This window comes from Fundulus heteroclitus, chromosome 3, assembly GCF_011125445.2.
Source record: "Fundulus heteroclitus isolate FHET01 chromosome 3, MU-UCD_Fhet_4.1, whole genome shotgun sequence".
Taxonomy (NCBI): domain Eukaryota; kingdom Metazoa; phylum Chordata; class Actinopteri; order Cyprinodontiformes; family Fundulidae; genus Fundulus; species Fundulus heteroclitus.
The window spans coordinates 46916219-46940776 of record NC_046363.1 but is presented as its reverse complement, the minus strand read 5'-3'; the positions used below and the strand labels follow the sequence as shown (position 1 = coordinate 46940776).

General features: G+C 48.5%; 2 protein-coding genes across 3 annotated transcripts; one reads left to right on the top strand and one right to left on the bottom strand.

Moving 5' to 3' along the window:
* The first annotated feature begins 744 nt into the window (after positions 1–744).
* Positions 745–14292, top strand: polr3glb (RNA polymerase III subunit GL b). The gene is made up of 8 exons (XM_036135654.1): positions 745–947; positions 7535–7720; positions 8023–8152; positions 8239–8307; positions 8614–8670; positions 8835–8926; positions 12528–12644; positions 14050–14292. Exons 2-8 carry the CDS (start codon positions 7613–7615, stop codon positions 14134–14136), a joined length of 660 nt encoding a protein of 219 aa, XP_035991547.1. The 5' UTR covers positions 745–947; positions 7535–7612; the 3' UTR covers positions 14137–14292.
* A 4617-nt stretch (positions 14293–18909) lies between these two features.
* Positions 18910–22232, bottom strand: LOC105921783 (thioredoxin-interacting protein). Of its 2 annotated transcripts, none has more exons than XM_036135644.1 (7): positions 21872–22232; positions 21599–21674; positions 21356–21503; positions 20360–20572; positions 20136–20282; positions 19719–20021; positions 18910–19626 (listed from the first exon to the last, which is right to left on the bottom strand). In XM_036135644.1, the coding sequence occupies exons 1-7, from the start codon at positions 22119–22121 to the stop codon at positions 19579–19581; spliced, it is 1185 nt and encodes a 394-aa protein (XP_035991537.1). In that variant the 5' UTR covers positions 22122–22232; the 3' UTR covers positions 18910–19578. The 2 variants fall into 2 exon arrangements, with proteins under 2 accessions (XP_035991537.1, XP_035991538.1); XM_036135645.1 differs by having other exon boundaries at positions 18910–19596.
* Positions 22233–24558: the final 2326 nt, after the last annotated feature.

The following is a 24558-nucleotide window of genomic DNA, read 5'->3' as shown; positions in this document are numbered from 1 at the left end:
AACAGGTCAGAATCATTCCGCAAACATCCTCTCAGTCTGAAGGACCATTGGAATAAAACCTGATTGATCATCAGTTTCTGTTTCAGCCCGGTTCTGTTCAGCTGGTGGTTCTGTCTGATTGGGTCAGAACCATCCAGTAAGCAGTGAAACTCACTGCATCCCAGCAGCTGTCAGATATCAGCCTGAAAATAATAACTGAGAGCAGAAACTAGTTTAGATTTATCCGTTCTCAGCAGCAACTAAATCTGAGAAAATAAACCGAAACCTGCAAAGTAGAGCAGGAGGACCAGAACAGAAGGTCCAACCAGGACCAGAACAGAAGGTCCAACCAGGATGGGCTCTCCGTCACCAATCTCTATTATACACTGGAGTGCTGATTTTGCAGAAAAACAGAAGTCACTGGCCGCCATCTTGCTCCTCCCTACTCTCACAGAATCCCACAGGATTTGGTTGCAACAACAAGCAGTTTTCTGGCTGTGTGAAAACGTTTCATAGGTAATTCTACAGTCAGTGGATGTACTAACACTATCAACTACTAGGAAATTAGGTGCTGAAATATTTTACATGTTATTTATATATATATATATATATATATATATATATTTTATAAATGTTACTATAGGGAGTACCAATATGGCGGCTGGTGGCTTCACAGCGACTCGTTCTAACAGCAGCACTCCAGAGATCAGTGCTCTCCGTGGCTGCAGAGGCGTGCTGCACTCTGCAGCAGAACGCTGGGGGCAGCAGAGAGGCGCTCGCTCAGGCAGGATCCCACGAAGAAGAAGCTGGCGGGCAGCGGGATGAAAACAGGAAGTGAAGTTCTGATGAAAACATGAAAACTTGGCGGGTTTTGGATAACGTTTCTGTTTTTAAAGGTTCTGAAGAGGCGATGGAGGGAAACCTGCTGGAGGTGGACCGTTAGAACCGGAACCAGAACCTGCTGAAAGGTCAGAACAAACCGAACCATCCACACTCAGACTGAGGTTCGGCTCCAATTCTATTGGAATTTAGGTTCGGTACTTTGATTTAAAAAGGAGGGGAAAAACAAACGGGGTTCTGATTAAGATCCATTTTTAGGTTTATCCAGATTTACGGTCCAGTTCATCCTCACGAGGTTCTGCAGGTCTTCAGTTGGATCATGGTGAGATTCAGTCAGAGGTTCTGGTCCAAACAGGCGAGGTTAATCAGGTGTGAATGAAGAAGCAACCCTGGTCGGTTCTCCCTGCAGCGGATCGCCTCCAGAACCAACAAAGGAACAGATGTTAGCAGCTGGATCTGCACCATGGGTCACGAGACACTGGGGAAGCATTGTGCAGCGGTTCTGATGGGTTCTGGTGGGTTTGAAGGAACCCACATTCAGAAAGACAGAAGGGCTGCAGAGTAACAGCAATCCAGTAATTCACCTCTGGAACATCTACAAAACCTGCAGGACAGCAGCTCTGCAGGGCTGGAGTTGACCCCGTGGGGTCCAGCAAGTTCCTCCTGGAGGAGGAGAACCAGGAACCCCTGGAGTTCCAGGAGGAAGAGAACCAGGAACCCCTGGAGTTTCAGGAGGAGGAGAACCAGGAACCCCTGGAGTTTCAGGAACCCCTAGAGTTCCAGGAGGAGGAGAACCAGGAACCCCTGGGGTTCCAGGAGGAGGAGAACCAGGAACCCCTGGAGTTCCAGGAGGACCAGGAACCCCTGGAGTTCCAGGAGGAGAACCAGGAACCCCTGGAGTTCCAGGAGGAGAACCAGGAACCCCTGGAGTTCCAGGAGGAGGAGAACCAGGAACCCCTGGAGTTCCAGGAGGAGAACCAGGAACCCCTGGAGTTCCAGGAGGAGGAGAACCAGGAACCCCTGGGGTTCCAGGAGGAGGAGAACCAGGAACCCCTGGAGTTCCAGGAGGAGAACCAGGAACCCCTGGAGTTCCAGGAGGAGAACCAGGAACCCCTGGAGTTCCAGGAGGAGGAGAACCAGGAACCCCTGGAGTTCCAGGAGGAGGAGAACCAGGAACCCCTGGAGTTCCAGGAGGAGGAGAACCAGGAACCCCTGGAGTTCCAGGAGGAAGAGAACCAGGAACCCCTGGAGTTCCAGGAGGAAGAGAACCAGGAACCCCTGGAGTTCCAGGAGGAAGAGAACCAGGAACCCCTGGAGTTCCAGGAGGAAGAGAACCAGGAACCCCTGGAGTTCCAGGAGGAAGAGAACCAGGAACCCCTGGAGTTCCAGGAGGAAGAGAACCAGGAACCCCTGGAGTTCCAGGAGGAAGAGAACCAGGAACCCCTGGAGTTCCAGGAGGAAGAGAACCAGGAACCCCTGGAGTTCCAGGAGGAAGAGAACCAGGAACCCCTGGAGTTCCAGGAGGAAGAGAACCAGGAACCCCTGGAGTTCCAGGAGGAAGAGAACCAGGAACCCCTGGAGTTTCAGGAGGAGGAGAACCAGGAACTCCTGGAGTTTCAGGAGGAGGAGAACCAGGAACCCCTGGAGTTTCAGGAGGAGGAGAACCAGGAACCCCTGGAGATCCAGGAGGAAGAGAACCAGGAACCCCTGGAGTTCCAGGAGGAAGAGAACCAGGAACCCCTGGAGTTCCAGGTGGAGAACCAGGAACCCCTGGAGTTCCAGGAGGAGGAGAACCAGGAACCCCTGGAGTTCCAGGAGGAGAACCAGGAACCCCTGGAGTTTCAGGAGGAGGAGAACCAGGAACCCCTGGAGTTCCAGGAGGAGGAGAACCAGGAACCCCTGGAGTTTCAGGAGGAGGAGAACCAGGAACCCCTGGAGTTTCAGGAGGAGGAGAACCAGGAACCCCTGGAGTTTCAGGAACCCCTAGAGTTCCAGGAGGAGGAGAACCAGGAACCCCTGGGGTTCCAGGAGGAGGAGAACCAGGAACCCCTGGAGTTCCAGGAGGAGAACCAGGAACCCCTGGAGTTCCAGGAGGAGAACCAGGAACCCCTGGAGTTCCAGGAGGAGAACCAGGAACCCCTGGAGTTCCAGGAGGAGGAGAACCAGGAACCCCTGGAGTTCCAGGAGGAGAACCAGGAACCCCTGGAGTTCCAGGAGGAGGAGAACCAGGAACCCCTGGGGTTCCAGGAGGAGGAGAACCAGGAACCCCTGGAGTTCCAGGAGGAGAACCAGGAACCCCTGGAGTTCCAGGAGGAGGAGAACCAGGAACCCCTGGAGTTCCAGGAGGAGGAGAACCAGGAACCCCTGGAGTTCCAGGAGGAGGAGAACCAGGAACCCCTGGAGTTCCAGGAGGAGGAGAACCAGGAACCCCTGGAGTTCCAGGAGGAAGAGAACCAGGAACCCCTGGAGTTCCAGGAGGAAGAGAACCAGGAACCCCTGGAGTTCCAGGAGGAAGAGAACCAGGAACCCCTGGAGTTCCAGGAGGAAGAGAACCAGGAACCCCTGGAGTTCCAGGAGGAAGAGAACCAGGAACCCCTGGAGTTCCAGGAGGAAGAGAACCAGGAACCCCTGGAGTTCCAGGAGGAAGAGAACCAGGAACCCCTGGAGTTCCAGGAGGAAGAGAACCAGGAACCCCTGGAGTTCCAGGAGGAAGAGAACCAGGAACCCCTGGAGTTCCAGGAGGAAGAGAACCAGGAACCCCTGGAGTTCCAGGAGGAAGAGAACCAGGAACCCCTGGAGTTCCAGGAGGAAGAGAACCAGGAACCCCTGGAGTTCCAGGAGGAAGAGAACCAGGAACCCCTGGAGTTCCAGGAGGAAGAGAACCAGGAACCCCCTGGAGTTCCAGGAGGAAGAGAACCAGGAACCCCTGGAGTTCCAGGAGGAAGAGAACCAGGAACCCCTGGAGTTCCAGGAGGAAGAGAACCAGGAACCCCTGGAGTTCCAGGAGGAAGAGAACCAGGAACCCCTGGAGTTCCAGGAGGAAGAGAACCAGGAACCCCTGGAGTTCCAGGAGGAAGAGAACCAGGAACCCCTGGAGTTCCAGGAGGAAGAGAACCAGGAACCCCTGGAGTTTCAGGAGGAGGAGAACCAGGAACTCCTGGAGTTTCAGGAGGAGGAGAACCAGGAACCCCTGGAGTTTCAGGAGGAGGAGAACCAGGAACCCCTGGAGATCCAGGAGGAAGAGAACCAGGAACCCCTGGAGATCCAGGAGGAAGAGAACCAGGAACCCCTGGAGTTTCAGGAGGAGGAGAACCAGGAACTCCTGGAGTTTCAGGAGGAGGAGAACCAGGAACCCCTGGAGTTTCAGGAGGAGGAGAACCAGGAACCCCTGGAGTTTCAGGAGGAGGAGAACCAGGAACCCCTGGAGTTTCAGGAGGAGGAGAACCAGGAACCCCTGGAGTTTCAGGAGGAGGAGAACCAGGAACCCCTGGGGTTCCAGGAGGAGGAGAACCAGGAACCCCTGGAGTTCCAGGAGGAGAACCAGGAACCCCTGGAGTTCCAGGAGGAGAACCAGGAACCCCTGGAGTTCCAGGAGGAGGAGAACCAGGAACCCCTGGAGTTCCAGGAGGAGGAGAACCAGGAACCCCTGGAGTTCCAGGAGGAGGAGAACCAGGAACCCCTGGAGTTCCAGGAGGAGGAGAACCAGGAACCCCTGGAGTTCCAGGAGGAAGAGAACCAGGAACCCCTGGAGTTCCAGGAGGAAGAGAACCAGGAACCCCTGGAGTTCCAGGAGGAAGAGAACCAGGAACCCCTGGAGTTCCAGGAGGAAGAGAACCAGGAACCCCTGGAGTTCCAGGAGGAAGAGAACCAGGAACCCCTGGAGTTCCAGGAGGAAGAGAACCAGGAACCCCTGGAGTTCCAGGAGGAAGAGAACCAGGAACCCCTGGAGTTCCAGGAGGAAGAGAACCAGGAACCCCTGGAGTTCCAGGAGGAAGAGAACCAGGAACCCCTGGAGTTCCAGGAGGAAGAGAACCAGGAACCCCTGGAGTTCCAGGAGGAAGAGAACCAGGAACCCCTGGAGTTCCAGGAGGAAGAGAACCAGGAACCCCTGGAGTTCCAGGAGGAAGAGAACCAGGAACCCCTGGAGTTCCAGGAGGAAGAGAACCAGGAACCCCTGGAGTTCCAGGAGGAAGAGAACCAGGAACCCCTGGAGTTCCAGGAGGAAGAGAACCAGGAACCCCTGGAGTTCCAGGAGGAAGAGAACCAGGAACCCCTGGAGTTCCAGGAGGAAGAGAACCAGGAACCCCTGGAGTTCCAGGAGGAAGAGAACCAGGAACCCCTGGAGTTCCAGGAGGAAGAGAACCAGGAACCCCTGGAGTTTCAGGAGGAGGAGAACCAGGAACTCCTGGAGTTTCAGGAGGAGGAGAACCAGGAACCCCTGGAGTTTCAGGAGGAGGAGAACCAGGAACCCCTGGAGATCCAGGAGGAAGAGAACCAGGAACCCCTGGAGATCCAGGAGGAAGAGAACCAGGAACCCCTGGAGATCCAGGAGGAAGAGAACCAGGAACCCCTGGAGTTCCAGGAGGAAGAGAACCAGGAACCCCTGGAGTTCCAGGAGGAAGAGAACCAGGAACCCCTGGAGTTCCAGGTGGAGAACCAGGAACCCCTGGAGTTCCAGGAGGAGGAGAACCAGGAACCCCTGGAGTTCCAGGAGGAGAACCAGGAACCCCTGGAGTTTCAGGAGGAGGAGAACCAGGAACCCCTGGAGTTCCAGGAGGAGGAGAACCAGGAACCCCTGGAGTTTCAGGAGGAGGAGAACCAGGAACCCCTGGAGTTTCAGGAGGAGGAGAACCAGGAACTCCTGGAGTTTCAGGAGGAGGAGAACCAGGAACCCCTGGAGTTTCAGGAGGAGGAGAACCAGGAACCCCTGGAGATCCAGGAGGAAGAGAACCAGGAACCCCTGGAGTTCCAGGAGGAAGAGAACCAGGAACCCCTGGAGTTCCAGGAGGAAGAGAACCAGGAACCCCTGGAGTTCCAGGAGGAGGAGAACCAGGAACCCCTGGAGTTTCAGGAGGAGGAGAACCAGGAACTCCTGGAGTTTCAGGAGGAGGAGAACCAGGAACTCCTGGAGTTTCAGGAGGAGGAGAACCAGGAACCCCTGGAGTTTCAGGAGGAGGAGAACCAGGAACCCCTGGAGTTTCAGGAGGAGGAGAACCAGGAACCCCTGGAGTTTCAGGAGGAGGAGAACCAGGAACCCCTGGAGTTTCAGGAGGAGGAGAACCAGGAACCCCTGGAGTTCCAGGAGGAAGAGAACCAGGAACCCCTGGAGTTCCAGGAGGAAGAGAACCAGGAACCCCTGGAGTTCCAGGAGGAAGAGAACCAGGAACCCCTGGAGTTCCAGGAGGAAGAGAACCAGGAACCCCTGGAGTTCCAGGAGGAAGAGAACCAGGAACCCCTGGAGTTCCAGGAGGAAGAGAACCAGGAACCCCTGGAGTTCCAGGAGGAAGAGAACCAGGAACCCCTGGAGTTCCAGGAGGAAGAGAACCAGGAACCCCTGGAGTTCCAGGAGGAAGAGAACCAGGAACCCCTGGAGTTCCAGGAGGAAGAGAACCAGGAACCCCTGGAGTTCCAGGAGGAAGAGAACCAGGAACCCCTGGAGTTCCAGGAGGAGGAGAACCAGGAACCCCTGGAGTTTCAGGAGGAGGAGAACCAGGAACTCCTGGAGTTTCAGGAGGAGGAGAACCAGGAACTCCTGGAGTTTCAGGAGGAGGAGAACCAGGAACCCCTGGAGTTTCAGGAGGAGGAGAACCAGGAACCCCTGGAGTTTCAGGAGGAGGAGAACCAGGAACCCCTGGAGTTTCAGGAGGAGGAGAACCAGGAACCCCTGGAGTTTCAGGAGGAGGAGAACCAGGAACCCCTGGAGTTTCAGGAGGAGGAGAACCAGGAACCCCTGGAGTTTCAGGAGGAGGAGAACCAGGAACCCCTGGAGTTTCAGGAGGAGGAGAACCAGGAACCCCTGGAGTTCCAGGAGGAGAAGAACCAGGAACCCCTGGAGTTTCAGGAGGAGGAGAACCAGGAACCCCTGGAGTTTCAGGAGGAGAACAAGGAACCCCTGGAGTTCCAGGAGGAGGAGAACCAGGAACCCCTGGAGTTTCAGGAGGAGGAGAACCAGGAACCCCTGGAGTTTCAGGAGGAGAACCAGGAACCCCTGGAGTTCCAGGAGGAGAAGTTCCAGGAACCCCTGGAGTTCCAGGAGGAGGAGAACCAGGAACCCCTGGAGTTTCAGGAGGAGGAGAACCAGGAACCCCTGGAGTTCCAGGAGGAAGAGAACCAGGAACCCCTGGAGTTCCAGGAGGAGGAGAACCAGGAACCCCTGGAGTTCCTAGAGGAGTTCCAGGAACCCCTGGAGTTCCAGGAGGAGCAGGTTAGCTAAGCGTAATCCAGGGATGGAAGCAGCTCCTCGCTTCTTGGGAATAATTTCAGACTAAATGTTTTACTTGAATATTTTGTTTGGCAGAGAAACATTTGGAGCCGCTGAGGTGCTGCAGGAACGACCCGGATGCAGATTTAGTTTGGACCAGAACTCCTTCTGTGCTGGAGAACCACAGATTTGATGTGTGAATTCATGATGTTTCTAACGCAGCTTCTCCTCCAAACGCTTTAGGAACAATAAGCGCCCCGCCCACACTGAAACTCTGTCTCTCTGTCTTGTCAGGGTCCAGATTCAGCCGGTCCAGGTCCTGCTCCTGATCTTGGTTCTGGTCCGGTTTCTGACCTGCGGGTCTCAGCGGAGATGGCGGGCCGCGGCCGCAGGACGATGAGTTTTAGCGTGGACTCTGTGGGGATCAGCAGAGGAGAGACTCTCCCTCCAGCTGTGCAGCAGCCCACACCTGTGTTCCCCGTAAGCTCCGCCCCTTTATGCTCACCTGGCTGCTGTCCTCAGCTGATTCTGAACGGATCGGTCGTGCTGCTAAGAGCTGCTAGCCATGTATTTCTCTCCAGAGGTGGGCCAGATGTGTGCAGCTGCTGTAACGACACACCTGCAGCTTTCAGCTTAGACACGGCAGCCATGTTTGTTCTGAGCTCACCTGCAGCTCTACAGGTGGACCCGTCAGAGGAACGCCGTGTTGCTCTTCTGACCGGGAGCAACGAGGGCAGGAGTGCACTCTGGGAGCTGCTGGTCACTGCTCTGTTGTTTTCCAGGTGATGGAGCAGAAGCCCCTCCCCCTGACAGGTGGGGAGGAGGCGGAGTACCTGACGGCGCTGAAGCAGGACTTCAGAGGAGCCATGAGGAGTCTGCCGTGCTTCATCCAGCCGGCTGCTGCACACAGAGGTCTGACTCAATTCACCAGGATCAATAATCAGCAGCTTACAGGTGCGCTCTTATTGTGAAAATCTTCTCTTTCCACTTCCTGCCAGATGTGGAGCGATACTCCGATAAATATCACCTCAGCGAGAAGAAGGATGGCCTCACCGACTGGATCATAGGTGAGAGGTCCAATCAGAGCATTTCAGAGCAGAGCAACCAGAACACGCATCAGCGCTTCCCCTGCCGGCCTACAGGGGGCGCTCTGCCCCGCCAGCAAACTCAACACCGCCTCCACATGGCGGGAGGCCGTGTTGCAGTGAAGCCAGTTGTCTTTCTTCCAGAAAACTGTCATCATTTATGGAAGGCCTGAATATGCTGAACCTGCTGGGGGAACCGGGTCAGAACCCCGCTGAGGGAACCGGGTCAGAACCCTGCTGAGGGAACCGGGTCAGAACCCTGCTGACATGCTGCTGTTTCTGTTTCAGACTGGAAGAGATTCCCCAAAGAGCTGCGGGTCCACATCAGCAAGCCCCCCAGAGACGGTCAGTACTCTGATTACAGCCCAGGGTTCTGATGACCGGGTCAGAACCCTGCTGGTACCACAACCGGGTCAGAACCCTGCTGGTACCCCACAGGGTTCTGATGACCGGGTCAGGGTTGCACGGTGAATCAGTGACAGCAGCAGCAGTTCACTGTGTGTCCTCAGGGGGAGCACTCACCTGCCTGGGCGGTGCGCCAGCAGGACAGAAGAAGAAGAAGAAGGTCGGTGAGAAAGAGGAAGTGCTGCTGAAACTGGAGGTAAGACCAGCTGGAGCTTTGTCACCATAGACATTATAAACGTAGACGCGTCATTGGGCGGTTCTGCCTATGCTGCGATGCGTCAGAGCGTCGGCCATGTTGAATGTGGCAAATCTGCAGTTACTCAGTCACTTAAACAGTATCAGAGGGACTTCAATCTCTGAATATACTTTGTATTCGTAGTATTTTTGTTTTTGTAATATTACAAGTATATTTTCGTATCCCTTTAGCTTCATTCTCCTGAATTTATTCTCCTAAAGAATAAAAATAATTAAAATAATCTAACCTGGCCCTATTACTCCAGGAGTGAAATAATTCTGCAAACTGTGACTATTCTGGAAATGTTCCCTCTTAATTCTCATAATATGACGTTTTTCTCATAACATTATCACTTTTGTGTTTTTTTTGTTTTTGTTTTTTTTAATTTACTGTCCTAGGTCTTTTTTTCTCATAATAGTAATTTTACCTCTTTAATACTCTGTTCCTAAAGGTTCACATGTGACACGGTTTTATGAAATAATGAAGACCACAATGTTTAGATTTAAAAAATGTATCCTTATATTCATAACACACACACACACACACACACATATATATATTATATATATATATATATATATATATATATATATATATATATATAATCAAAGGCTGTACAGTGGCGCAGTGGGTAGCGCTGTTGCCTTGCAGCAAGAAGGTCCTGGGTTCGAGTACACCCTGGGTCTTTCTGCATGGAGTTTGCATGTTCTCCCTGTGCATGCGTGGGTTCTCTCCGGGTACTCCGGCTTCCTCCCACAGTCCAAAAACATGACTGTTAGATTAATTGGCTTCTCCAAATTGTCCTTAGGTGTGAGTGTGTGCGTGAATGGTTGTTTGTCCTGTTTGTCCCTCTGTGTTGCCCTGCGACAGACTGGCGACCTGTCCAGGGTGAACCCCGCCTCTCGCCCGGTGAACGCTGGAGATAGGCACCAGCAACCCCCGCGACCCCATGTGGGATAAAGCGGTTTGGAAAATGGATGGATGGATGGATGGATATATATAATCACACAGCTATTCATTTGGCTTATTTATAATACTTGAAAATCTATATATCCACATCTATGTCTAAATACAATAGTCTGTACTGTCTGCTAGCTAAAAACCTTGAAATAGAATGGTCTTGCACAGCTTTTTCTAGTGTTGTCATTCTGCAGCTTTAGTGTGTCCAGTTTTGCAACATGGTGCAGCCTTAGTTTATAGAAGGCAGATACAAGTAGTGAAATCAGCCAGAATACATTTCCATGCAGCACAGGAATGAGGCATCTTCTCTGATTCACGTTCTCAATAACAGAACTCAACTTTTTCTGCCACATACAATATGGCGGTGACGTTGACGTGAGAACCTGCTCCCTATGACGCGTCTACGTATATGATGTCTGTGGATGTCACTACCCGATCCGTACCATCAGCTCATTTGCGCATGCGCGAACAGAATAACATCCGGTAGGAAATATTTAGTTTTTCTCACTTTTTTATTCTTTTTGTATTTTTTGGAGGCGGGGGTTTCTTTATGTATATCTTTGTATTTGCGTAAATATTGCATTTTATATATATATATATATATATATATATATATATATATATATATATATATATATATATATATATATATATATATATATATATTTTTTAGTTTTTTTAATAGCAAAAATGTTTCCTAGTTGTGGTTAGGGAAATAAAAGTATATAAACCATTTCTTAAAGTACATAAACCCCCAGCTATAAACACATATAGGAGTACAGAATCGTATTTGATTTTGAATTTTTTTGAAGTTTGATGTTTTTTTTTTTTAATCATTTATTTGATTTGCATATGTACGTATTTTGTGCTTAATAATTGTAATTTAATAATCCCTTTGTGTGTGTTCTTTGTTCTATTCCCTGTTTGTTTTTGTAAAAAAAAAAAATGCGTCTACTATAATCACGAGGTCTTCTCTAGTTTATGATGTGTACACCAGAGGGCGCTAAAATCTAAATCGTTAACTTTCTAATAAAATAAATGTTTAGAACAAGATTATTTGTATAATGAAATTTATTGTATAATTAAGGATTAAATATGTTTTTTCAGTCCTGTTTGAACAAGCAATAAAACTAACAGAGTGCATTCAGACAATACAGATTAACTTTATGCAATGATAACTTCTCGGACTTCTGAGCATATCCGATGATGACGTCAAGCAATATAATGGAGAGAATGTAAAACTTATCAATTCTTTCAGAAAAGTCTTCAATATTTTATTTACAATATAGTTTAGCATTATTTAATGATTTAAGTATAGAAATAAGTATTTTCAGTACCGTAATTACATTATTTTTTTGGCGACCCGGAAGTTATTCTGTTCGCGCGTGTGCAAATGAGCTGAAGGAACGGATCGGGTAGTGACGGGCTTTACTGAGAGCCGCTGTAGGTACCAGATCGACTCGGGCGCTTTCTGATGATGTCATTATATGGCAACTCCACTCAAACAAACTACATTATGGCCGCGGTCTCCATTTGTTACAAATTATTTTTATTTTGTTAATTTACGGTTATTTTCCTGTAACTTAATCAAGACATGAAAACTTTTAACATCTTTTTGGAATACTTCTGTGGTAGTCTGACAATTTAATTGGTAATTTTGCCGGATCAAAGTTACATCTTAAGAGAAATTTCCTTCCTCCAATTTTTTTTAAAGTTGTGAAGGGAAAATAAACCATAAACTCAGAATTTTTAATAAAAGTCTGCAGCCATTTTAATTTAATCACGGCAATCATCACTTTAAAATGAATAACGTTTATTCCTCCTTTTTCTACTGATATTACTATGTTGTTCTTTCTGATCACATGTTTTTTATTATTCCAGATGAAATTGTGATGAATTTTATTAATATTTTATTGTAGTATTTGGTATATTTAAGATATATGCTGGATAAATTAATCTGGCTATCCCTCCCGTTTTTGTTAACAATATTCTTCCAAAAATTGAACCAACTGTCAAATATTTGTTGATTTTTTTTTTTTTTTTTTTTTTTTTTTTTTTTTGTAAAATGGCTTGAATATTTGTTTTGTCGTTTTCAGTGTGGTCCTTGTTAATCATTATACCTAAATATTTTACCTCATTTTTATCAATTAAAGTGGGTTGATTATTTTGAATTACTAAGATTTCATATTTTTCTATGTTCATCTTTAAGCCTGAAGCTTTTGAGAAAAAAGAAACCGCTAAATTAACTAAATAAAATTGATTTGTTACAAATGCAGACCGCGGGCTTAATGTAGTTTGTTTGAGTGGTGTTGCCATAATGTGACGTCATCAGGAGGCGCAGGGACCACGGAGAATTTCTTCGTAAAATTGTCCGTTTACAAACCGCAATCCCGCTCTCGAATAAAACCTACACCCCGCTATAATTACTTTAAGTTGTCCAGAACAATCACAATGTGTTGTGTAATTGTGCAAACGTTAAACCAATCATGACGTCATCAGAAGGCGCAGGACCAGAGCCGATCTGGTACCTACACCGGTCCTGAAAGTCGCCTGTGGCGCCAAACCACTCTGATCATGTGACCTGTGTCACGTGACCTTTCAGACGCTGGAGAAGAAGGAGGAACAGGAGAGCTCCGAGGAGGAGGGGGAGGAGAAGAAGAAGCAGAAGGAAGAGGAGGCCGAGGCTGAAGAAGAGTATGATGAAGAGGAGTTTGAGGAGGTGAGTGGAGGCCCTGTGACCCGACAGGTACGCACCTTTGTTCTGTCCCACCTGTGGTCATGTGATCAGGCGGGGGGGTAAGGATGGTGACATCACAGCGCTGCTGCCTGGCTCACATCATGACATCATCTGCCTTCACCTGCTGACGTGCATAAATTAAATATTAATCTGCTTCATTTGATTTTATGATGACTTTAAAGGTTACATAGCCACGTTATATGCTTATTAAAATACCAAAAACATTTGATGATGATAAAATAAGGTTCTCCACACCAAGCCTCCGTCCTGATAGTGTTTTATGGTCCTTTTTGTGGATAATTAGCTCCAGCACTGGGCGCGATTAGCAGATATAAACAAATATGGCGCCATCTAGCGACAGTATCACAGAACTACCATAATACCAGTTTGCTTCATTAACAAATCAGTTGTAAATCAATTGCAGCATCTCGGTGTGATTGAAGACCAACCTTATTAATAAAATAAACCAATATACAGCGACTTTAAGAGCCTCATATCAGAACATTTACTCTCTGAGTCAACTCTGCGTCACATCTGAGTCTCGGCAGGTTCAGCTTCAGTGAACATCAACGTTCTGACTGGATTCCCAGAGACATTCCAGGCTTTTCCCTTCAGGAGTCATAGATTTTAAATTTCTCTCACTGGATCTTGGACCTTTCTTTGTTGATTCGCTGGGAGATGCTAATAGCCGTTAGCCACTTCCTGGTTTTATCCCCTGCTGCGTCTGCGCAGTACATACTTCTGTTAAATGATTAATAAAAACGAATGGCTTTATTAACATATTGAGCAAAAACTTTGTATGCAACCAGAGTGAGCTGCTGACGTATATAAATTTAAAGAAGTCAAATAATGTGACTATGCACCTTTAAGTGACACCCCTAAAAATAAAAAAAACATTATTTTTCCAATAAAGGCCTCATCATTGGGTGAGCCCCGATACAAAGGGGGCGGGCCCATCCAGGCCCACCCATAGCTACGCCCCTGCTTCATCTACTTGGGTTAATGCAAATTAGAATACTATAAAATTCAGCTTTAGTTATGAAAAATAACAATTATTCATTTTAGAGCTGTTCTCTTTTGCCAAACAACATTTAAATCGTGGATGTGTTTATCTTACTGATGCTCTGTGGTGGATCTCATGTCTTGGGTCCAATAAGTGCCCCCACAGCAACCCCACTCATGACACAAAAAGCCAACATTGTGAGGACATGTCATCACAACAGAATGGACGAAAACCTGGTTAGGTTTAGCTGTGACTTTATCTTAGGGTTATCACTATCTGCTAGGTAGGGTGAGCCCATAGAAAGGAACAGAAGGCAAGTCCTCACAGAAGCAGTAAGACCAACGTGTGTCTGGGTTCTGACCGTCTGGGTTCTTCTTCCCACAGGAGACCGATTATATCATGTCGTACTTTGATAACGGTGAGGACTTTGGAGGAGACAGCGACGACAACATGGACGAGGCCATCTACTAAAACAGTGACTCTCTGGGGCCATGGTTCTGTTTCTGACCCAACTGTGGGTGATCAGTTTTATCTGAGTGTTCTTAATGTTTTGTACAAATGTTTTTCATTATTTTCTTGCTGTTGGGGAAAATAAACATGATGCTTGGAGAGGTTCTGACCCAGAAACCTGCTGAAGATGGATCCATTTGTACAATAATGAGTATTCGCTCAGCAGTACTCAGTACTGTGATCCACGGTCTACGGACATAGACTGGTGCTTCACCTCTTCAGGTGTGAGTTAAAGACCTGGTGGAGGTACCTGACACTCAACCTAAGCCACTCTGACTAGAAGCTTTGTCACAAAGGAAAGTTTTAAGATTAGTCTTAAAAGTAGACGGGGTGTCTGCCTCACGGACTAAAACTGGGAGTTGGTTCCACAGGAGAGGAGCCTGATAGCTAAAGGATCTGCCTCCCATTCTACTTTTAGAGACTCTAGGAACCACCAGCAGACCTGCAGTCTGAGGTTCTGTTAGGAACATACGGGGTCCGACAGATAAGATTTAAACCAGCCTAATGCTTTCCCCTTAATCCCTACAGTATGTTCAAGTCTTTGTAGGAGAATATTGTGATCAACTGTATCAAATGCAGCACTGAGATCTAACAGGACAAGTACAGACACAAGTCCATTATCTGAGGCCATGAGAATATCATTAGTGACCTTCACCAGAGCTGTTTCAGTGCTATGATGAGCTCTGAAGCCTGACTGAAACTCCTCAAGTAGGTCATTACTTTGTAAATGTTCACAAAGTTGATTAGCAACTACTTTCTCAAGAATTTTAGATAAGAAAAGAAGATTAGATATAGGTCTGTAATTTACTAACTCATCTTGATCAAGAGATGGTTTCTTAAGTAAAGGTTTAATAACAGCTACTTTAAAAGCCTGTGGTACATATCCATTTACCAAGGATAGATTAATCATGTCTAAAATAGGACCACTGACATTTTAGTACTTTAGTGATTCAATGAAACGTTTCTATGATTTTTATTTCAATCTTGAGAAATTATGTAGTTTAGGCTGGTTTGGTAGATAGAGGATCCTTCCACTTCCTAACAGGCCATACATGAAGAAACAAAAACTCTACAGCATGAAGAAAAGATGATGGAACAGGCTGCAGTTAGAACCTACAGAACCGGACCATCTTCTCCAGGACAAGGACCCGGAATAGTGAAGACGGTGCTGGTTCCATCACTCTCCACTAGAGGGCGTCCTCACAGATGAGTTTTCAGCCTCAAAACGCCAGAGCCGGTTCTATGGAACCATCCAGACAGGTTGGTTAAAAGTGTTCTGTCTAACCCAGCTGACTGCATCCAGATCCACAGCCCAGGTTACCCTGACAGAAACTAAAGCTCATGTTTCAATGAGCGGTCCATCAGAACCGCTAACCGGACCCTCCCAGGATCCTGTTTACCTACATAATCACGGTAACAACAATCCTCTGGGTGGGTAAAATGTCCCAGAATAATAAATCAGGACCTTGTAGCAGATCAGACTGGTGAACAGAACCACTGACAGAACCACGGACATTGATGAGGATGACCGGTTCCTCCTGAGGATCCGTTCTACTGATGACGAGGGACACGGATCAGGCCGAGGCAGCAGCAGCCCACACAGCTCCCGGTTCTGGATGCTGGGTCTGATTGGACCCAGTTCTGTCTCAGGCAGCTCTGACTCCAATGCAGGCCCACTTCATTTGCTCTCATACTGGTTCTGATCCAGGATTGGCTGCTGTTGCCTTGAGACCTCAAATACAGAACCAGAACTTGGACTTGACCCAGTCTCACTGCAGCCATGTGGGACCTTTGCCCTGATTTCTGTCTGCAGGAAGCAGAAACCTGAGCCGCTGACTCAGAGGCCCAAACTGTCCCGGAACAAGCGGCCTTCGGCCAATCACGGGCTCCCTGGGAGGCCGACGGCCAATGAGGGCGGAGTACCGTGCACAAAGAAAGGTGGTGGGGTGCTGGGTCAGCGGTAAGGGGAGAGTGTGGATGTGCAGAACGTGTTGGACCCAGTTAAAGCTGCAGCTCAGCGCTTCCTGCCCCAGTTAACCCAGTTCTCAGTGGTTCTGGTGCTGCAGCAGTTGGTTCTGATGTGGTTCTGTTAGTGGTGCATTTTTGTGTCTGGTTCTGTTTGTGTTGCACATTCTGATGAGAGCAGGTGCAGAGCCCGTAAACAGGAGGTCCGGTTACTCTGGGAAGTAGAGTCAGAACAATCTGCCGTAGCTTTGCTACCAGTTAAACTCCAGATTTACCGGCCCGTTTCACCCGCTCAGCAGAACCAGAACCAGAACCTTGTAAACCAAATGTATAAAAGTCCTCGGCTCTCTCTTCATTCAATCCTGGTTCTGTTCTCTTGGTCCTAAAAACTCTCCCTCTTTCCTTTTCTGGTTCTGTTTCTCAGAAAGTTGTTCTGGTTCTGTTCAGCGGCGTTCTGAGAAGATGAAATGGAGACTGGGGAACAGCTGTGGAGCTCGGCAGCGTCCCCACAGAGATGTCTCTGCTAAATATGTCCTGCTGTCCTCAGTGTCGGTCCGCTGCAGTTCTCTGAGACGGGTCAGGGTCCGGCGCCGGCGCCGCAGGACGACCCGGGAGACGCTCTTACTGTGAAGGAGACAGGCGGGACGAGCTTCCTGCAGTGGTTCTGCTCAGTGATGTCTCAGAGGAGTTCTGGAGTAATGGTCGACTCAGGACAGAACCTCAGAGTTCTGGAGATGTTGGACCCCTCCCACAGCTTCGCTGGGTCGATCCCACAGAACATGGCTGCCGAAGTCCAGGCAGGAGGTTCTGGTAGCAGGAACCAGAGTTGTGGAGATATGTCTCCACAACTCTGGTTCCTTTGAATTTTCTTCTACATAATAAATTAGTTGATGTTACAGAGGAATCAAACCTAAATTGAAACCACACCAACAGAACAGAAATAAAATTCTCCCATAATTCCTAGCCGGGTCGCTGCGCCGGGCCCACAGTGACCCGACATCTTCACCCAGAGGAACCGCTACTTCAACCAGAAGGACAGGTTCACCGTGTTTTTTGAAATTCCTGAGTAAGATGATGAAGAGAGAAGTTTATTTACCCGTTTCAAGCATGAAAAAAACTGTTGTTTACGAAGGGGGGGGGGGGGGTTCTGGGAGACTGTAGTTGTTGCTGGAAGTTTAAATGATGCTAATTTATTCTCTATGAAAATGCCCATGCTGGACAGATGGTTTAAAGAAGGGCTTAGAGGGGAAATGTCGTAAAAAGTATTTCCTGAGCTGACTCCATATTTTCACTGCAGGGTTTAAACGGAGTCTGAAGGAGAAGGGAGTAACTGCAGAGCGTAAGAACGCCCCCACAGCTCGTTACTCCTTACTGGTCTGAAGAGACGTTTTGTTATCGCTGCTGTTGAACTCCTCAGTCCCCCAGTTTGTAAAGCCGCCCTCTGCCTCGGCTTCTGAAGCCTCGGCGCCGATCCACAACCATCTCCAGCCCATCTGAAGCCTGCCACATGTTAGATAAGAACCATTGGGACTAAACATGGTTAATGCCTGAAAAGGCTGTAAAATGTGGTATAGTCATTTTACTTAGACGACCGGTCCTATCACAGATGTAGTGGTGTCCATGAAGGGATCGCATCACTTGGTTCAGTTTCATTAACTTCTCTTTAAATGGGTTTTTATGTTTTGTCACTGTGACACCCTGAAACATAGATTAGTGAAATCTTATATATTTGCTTCACTCCTGACTCTTTGGGAGTCTGCAGTCCTCCACAATACGCAGAGACGTGCCTCAGTATCCAGCTTTGGCCTCGCACCCTGTGGGAGGCTCCGCTGCCGGTCGGCGGGGCGCCCCCTGGAGCTCTGGCTGAGTCAGGACCGCCTCTTTACCAAAGACAAGTTCAGAGAAGAAGCCAGTAGGATGCCCACTTTCAGGTTCCTCAGGTAGACCAAGGAAGTTCTGGCGCCTGCTTTCCAGATCGGTGACTTTGTCCTTTAGCTTGTCGTTGTCTTCGCTAAGCGTGTTCAAGGCTAGCATAGCGCTGGCTCTAAGCCTCTGATAAAAGCTCCAGGGAGGAGATTCGCCCTGCCTGTTCCTCCATGGTCTACCTTGGAGCTGAGCATGTTGCCTGAAGAAGCCAGATCCTCCCAGTGAGGCAACCAGGTGATAGCCTCCAGTATTAAGGTAACGTCCTCCTTTTTACTTCCTTTTCTGCTCTTACAAGCCATCATGGAAGAGTAAAGACTGTTTAAAGCATCACAAAAGGTATAATAGAGGCAGGTGGCTTAAATCTATAGCCGGTCATCCTGTTCAGAAACACTGTTTGTTCTACTGGGTAAAAATGTCAATCTATTATGTATTCAGAAAGAGAAGGTTAAAAATGAGATCTCTGTGAGAGCTGCAGGCTTATAAAAACTGACCAATGCTGTCATTTGAATGGCAGGATTGGTCAATCCAGTTCAGTTTTATTTATATAGCTCCAATTCACAACACACGTCATCTCAAGGCTCTTAACAAAGTCAGATTTAATTAGATTATCACAGGATTGGTCAGAGTTTTGGTCCTGCTCTCATCCATAGACGTTATAACATGAAGGCAAAGGAACCCAGCAGACAGGTCAGGGAGGATGCTCTGCAGAAGTTTTAATATTTATATTTGTTTTGGCCTGCAATATAAAATCCGGTTGTGATGTCCTGAGGTGTGGGAGTTAGGGTTAACCCCTACACCTCAGCTGTAACCAGCACGAACAAGAATAAAGATTCAGATGTTCAAATATGTTCACAGCTCATTAAAGAGTTTATTAAAGGAATACAAAAATAAAAAAATCCACTTATTTACAAAATATCCATGACTGTAACTTCCTGTTACTGTAGTAAAAAAAAACACAACACATATTTACAAAACAATTTTCACAACAAACATGTTTTCAAATATTAACAGTTAAGACAGCCGAGTCATCGTCCTTAAGAGCCGAGTCATTGTCCTAAAGAGCCGAGTCATCATTTTTATAAGTCGAATCATCGTCCTAATGAGCCGAGTCATTGTTTTTATAGGCGGAGTCATTGTCCTAAAGAGCTGAGTCATCGTTTTTATAAGTCGAGTCATCGTCCTAAAGAGCCGAGTCATCGTTTTTAATAGGTCGAGTCATCGTCCTAAAGAGACGAGTCATTGTTTTTATAAGCCAAGTCATCGTCCTAATGAGCCGAGTCATTGTTTTTATAAGTCGAGTCATCGTCCTAATGAGCCGAGTCATCGTTTTTATAAGTCGAATCATCGTCCTAATGAGCCGAGTCATCGTTTTTATAAGTCGAGTCATCGTCCTAAAGAGCCGAGTCATCGTTTTTATAAGTCGAGTCATCGTCCTAAAGAGCCGAGTCATGGCAGCAGAGAGCGATCTTTGACGGTCTTAAAGGGCCAGCATCGTCCTCCTCCTGTCTGTCCTCAGTAGACTGGGACGGCCTGTCGAGGGTCAACGACATCTTGATCAGTCTGAAGACCACAGGAGGAGCAGAAGTCATCACACCTCATCTCAGCGTGTTCCTCTGAACCAGAAATGTTTCAGGCGGGGGGGGGGGTCTCACCTCGCTGTAGGCGGGGGGAGGAGGGTAGCACCCCTGTGGAGCTCTCATGAAGAGCCCTCCTTCATCGTCGTCATCGTCGGCACCGTCGTAGTCGTGGAGCAGCGGCACGCGGGGTCCCTCCACCCTTAGGTCTCTGTGGATGTTGCTGTAGCTGGGGGGCGCTGAGGGGATGGAGGCCCAGCTGCTGGAAGCCTGGCTGCTCATGCTGCTGGTCCTGCTGCCGACGCCGCTGAAGGGGATGGTGCCGATGACCAGAGGCAGCTCCAGGATCAGCTTCTCGCTGCCGGGGATGTGCAGGTAGATCTGAAGGAGGGAGGAAGGCCTCTCATATAATTATTATTATGATTAAAAATAATAATGTTGTCTTTATTATTGTTGTTAAACGCCTCCATGACACCACCTGTCCTGACGACTCACCATGAGGACGTAGTCCACCTTGATGATGTCACAGCCTAACAGAGTGGGCCTCAGCTTGGGGACTCGGATGGTCCTCCCCTGCCACATGTCACACATGCCGGAGATGATGGGGTTCCCTCGGACCGCCGTCAGTTTCTGCCGCAGAACCTGTGGAGGAACCCAGAGTTGGAACCTGGAGCTGGGGCTTGGACGTGTCAGGTGGGTGGAACGCAGCGAGCGCTCACCTTGGTCTGGCTGTTGATGCTGTACGAGTGTTTGGCAATGATGGCGGCCTTTGGCACCACCATCCGAGAGCAGGTGTTCTCAAACTTAGCGTTGATGTTGATGTCTTCACCCTCGCAGAACCCCTTCCTGTCGATCTGAGCTGTGATGGAGACTTGGCCGTCAGGGATGAACATGCAGGTGACCTTCTTCTGTCTGGAGGCTGCAGCCGGAGCCTGGAGGAGAAGGATGAGGAGGAAATGGTCTCAGTGGTCCTCTGTTGGACCTGGTTATGCTGAGGGGGACTCATTGGCCCAAATCATGGTATGGATGTTCTGGTACCAGCAGGAGGATTCTTAGTTTTCAGGCTCTGTTTGGTTGCTGTTTCTGACTCTTCAGACTGAATGTGAAAATAAAAACCAATCAAAGTTTCCTGAACTTGGATTCTTATCTCTCAGCTCATGGACGGTGGAAACAGGAAGTGACCGCCTGTGTCTATTCTGGGATTCATAATCTGACGTCTTTTTACTGCTAGAAGCTGAATTTGTTCCGGCGAGCGGTGAGACCTAAAGCTTCCGCTGCTCTGCAAACACGGAACAGAAATAAATCAAACTTTCTTCAGATGAGTGTATGTGGCCTGGATTTGAGCAGGTAAATAATCTCATTTCTGCTCTTCAAATAGGAGCCACACATCTCCGTCATCTTAATTTAGGGTTTATCTAAAGATTCATTGGCAGATTATGTTTACCTTCCTGCTCCAATCAAGGACAGATTACACTGTAATCTGTATCAGATTAATCTGATACTGATACACTGTAATCTGATACAGATACAGTGTAATCTTAATCGTAATCTGTATCAGATTACACTGTATCTGATACAGATTACACTGCAATCTGTATCAGATTACACTGTAATCTGTATCAGATACACTGTAATCTGATACAGATTACAGTGTAATCTGTATCAGATAATCTGTCGGGTCGGATGCTATTGGTTCTGAGTCGTTGGGTTCGTACCAGCAGGTCGGGTTGGTTCACGTCCAGCGGCTCTTCCACTTCAAACTCCCGCTCGCACTGCAAAGCATGCTGGGAAGGTCGCTGCAGCTCCGCCCTCACGTAATAACGCACAGACCCAAACTTCCCTTTGAAGGATGACACGAGGCGCCTGCAGGCAGAACCGGGCAGAACCGGGCAGAACCGGCAGGGTGAACACAGCGAGGAGTCAGGGAAGGAAGACGAGCCGACGGACCAGAGACTCACCCTGAGGCAGGAAGTTCGAAGCCGAACTGGAAGCTGAAGGATTTCCCGGCAGGAAGCAGGAAGCAGCCGTCAGAGTCTGAGACACGAAGGGACAGCAAAGTAGAATCAGGACGACCGGACCGGTTCTGACTCAGCACAGGTAGCACACGGATCAGGAACGGCACCAGAACAAAAAGCGGACTGGACCAGTAGACCTTAGCTGGGCCAAAGCACAGATAAACTCTGGCTCTGGTGGATCCAGCAGGTCCTGATGGACCCGGTGGTTCTCCTCACCTGTGCTCAGAACCTCCTCCAACCGGACCTCCTCCTCATACTTCAGGTACTCCACCTCCTGACGGCGGCCCCGGTTCTCCACGCGAGCGCACCCGGCGGCGGTGACCCTGAGGCCAGTCAGCCTGCAGGGGGGACCCGCCTCCAGCTGGACCGACCCGGACAGCTTGTCTCCGCTGCTGTAGAACGTGCGGTTCTGGTCAGAGAAGAGAAGCCGGAACACCTGAGGCTTGTTGGCCGAGGACAGAACCATGGCGCCGACCGGACGGACGGTGATGTTAGGTTTGTTAAAGTTAACGTGTGAACCGGAGGAAGATCAATAATCAGACCAATCAGAACCGCTAGTCTGGGTGATTCTGCAGAACTCTGGGGCAGCTCTGCTTTATACCCAGGAGGGGGGGGGGGGGGGGGGGTTGTGTTACCTTCACACTGGGCAGCACGTGCACACTGTGTGCACATGCCAAGGCCCCCAAAACAGGGCACTGTGATTGGTCAGCCCGGGCGCTCAGCCAATCAGAGCGCAGAGAGGCAGCGTGGACAGCAGCTGGACTGAAGGGGGCGGGGCCTGGAGCTGGGAGGGGTTGGATGACAGAAGAGTCATTAAAGTGAGAATAGAAACAGATCTACTGTAATAGAAACAGCTTTACTGTAAACAACAACAGCTGCTCTCATACAACATTCAGAACATTCAGAACAGAACCGAGCAGAACAGAACCACGAGTAAACAGAGTCCATAGAGAAGCCTCTAAACAGCAGCGAGCAGAACAAAGAGGATCCTCACTGGATCAGAACATCCGTTTGGTTCCCACCCAGTCAGGAAGAACCAGCAGAATTAAAGTCCAGCTCAGCTCCTCAAAATCAGGAACCACAATCCAGTTGTTTGTGATTTAATCAGAGTCCGACTGCAGCGGTTCTGGTTCTGACCTCAGAGATTTGTTGGAGAACATTAGAGAACAACCAGCATCATGGAGACCAGGGAGGAGGTTCTGGTCCAGTTTACAGCAGGTCAGGTTCTACAGAACCTCCCAGAGTTCTGATCATCATGTGGACCTGGAGAGAGGATGGACCACCTGCAGACCTACCAGGACATGGACGTCCACCTGGACTGACAGGCTGGACCAGGAGAGCATTGATCAGAGAAGCAGGAGGACCATGGAGGCTCTGGAGGAGCTGCAGAGACCCACAGCTCAGGTGGAGGTTAACCAGGAAGGACCATGGTGGCTCTGGGGGAGCTGCAGAGACCCACAGCTCAGGTGGAGGTTAACCAGGAGGACCATGGTGGCTCTGGAGGAGCTGCAGAGACCCACAGCTCAGGTGGAGGTTAACCAGGAGAACCATGGTGGCTCTGGAGGAGCTGCAGAGACCAGCAGCTCAGGTGGAGGTTAACCAGGAAGGACCATGGTGGCTCTGGGGGAGCTGCAGAGACCCACAGCTCAGGTGGAGGTTAACCAGGAGGACCATGGTGGCTCTGGAGGAGCTGCAGAGACCCACAGCTCAGGTGGAGGTTAACCAGGAGAACCGTGGTGGCTCTGGAGGAGCTGCAGAGACCAGCAGCTCAGGTGGAGGTTAACCAGGAGAACCGTGGTGGCTCTGGAGGAGCTGCAGAGACCAGCAGCTCAGGTGGAGGTTAACCAGGAGAACCGTGGTGGCTCTGGAGGAGCTGGACTTAATGTCCCAGGCATTGGTGCCCCAGGATTTAATGCCCCATTTATTTAATCAGCACCAAGAAACCAAAGCTGTATCCTTTTCTTTCTTTTTTTAAACCTTAGTAAAACCTCTGCAGGTAGTATTTAGTTAGATAGAACCTACAGAGTATTTTCAGGACACCGGTTCCCGCTTCTATTCTTAAATGAGTAAAATGTATTTGAAATTTAAAAAAAGTTTATGATACTTTTGTGAGCTGATTTAGTTTCTCTAACCCATGCTTGTCCAAAGTGCGGCCCGGGGGGCATTTGTGACCCCTGTACTGATTCTGGGTGCCCCCCCCCCCCCCCCCAACTGCATTTCAAGAACGATTTGATCCACCAGCACAGGTGGCTCATGCAGATGGAAGATTTTAGTTTTTAATTTAATTCTGTCTTCCCGTTGATGCTTTCCAGTCTTTCTTCTAACTCTTTTAGCTGTTTAAATAACTATTAGTAATAAATATTTTTTGATTCTCCTGAGAAATAATAGTAGCATTGAGCAGCTTTAGAGTTATTCCGCTGATTCATTCCTTTGACTAGAAGTTGCACTGATCCATAAACAGTAAAACTTTAAGTTTTCCCCCAACCTGCATGTGCCCAGACTTGTTGCTGTATAACTACAAGATTAATTTAGAATAACTACTACACACTGATAAAAACACTTTTTTCTTTTATTAATATATTTACAGAAACTTGGAAATCTCTGATATCTACAGCACAGGAAATGGTTTTAGTGAAAATGATGTATTAGAATAGCTAAAAACATAATCAGTGTGCATGTAGAAGGAATCCATACCTGCAGCTTTATCTGGTCTGATCATGGCTGCAATACATACTTGCTTTATTCATGTCGTCTCACACAGAACCAGATGATAAATGGGTTTTAATATTTATTTATAATGTTTGTCTTCTGTTTTTACTCAGAGCCTTGGAACAAAATTTTGCTCAAATGTACATTGATTAGATTAGATTAGATTAGATTAGATTAAACTTTATTGTCATTAC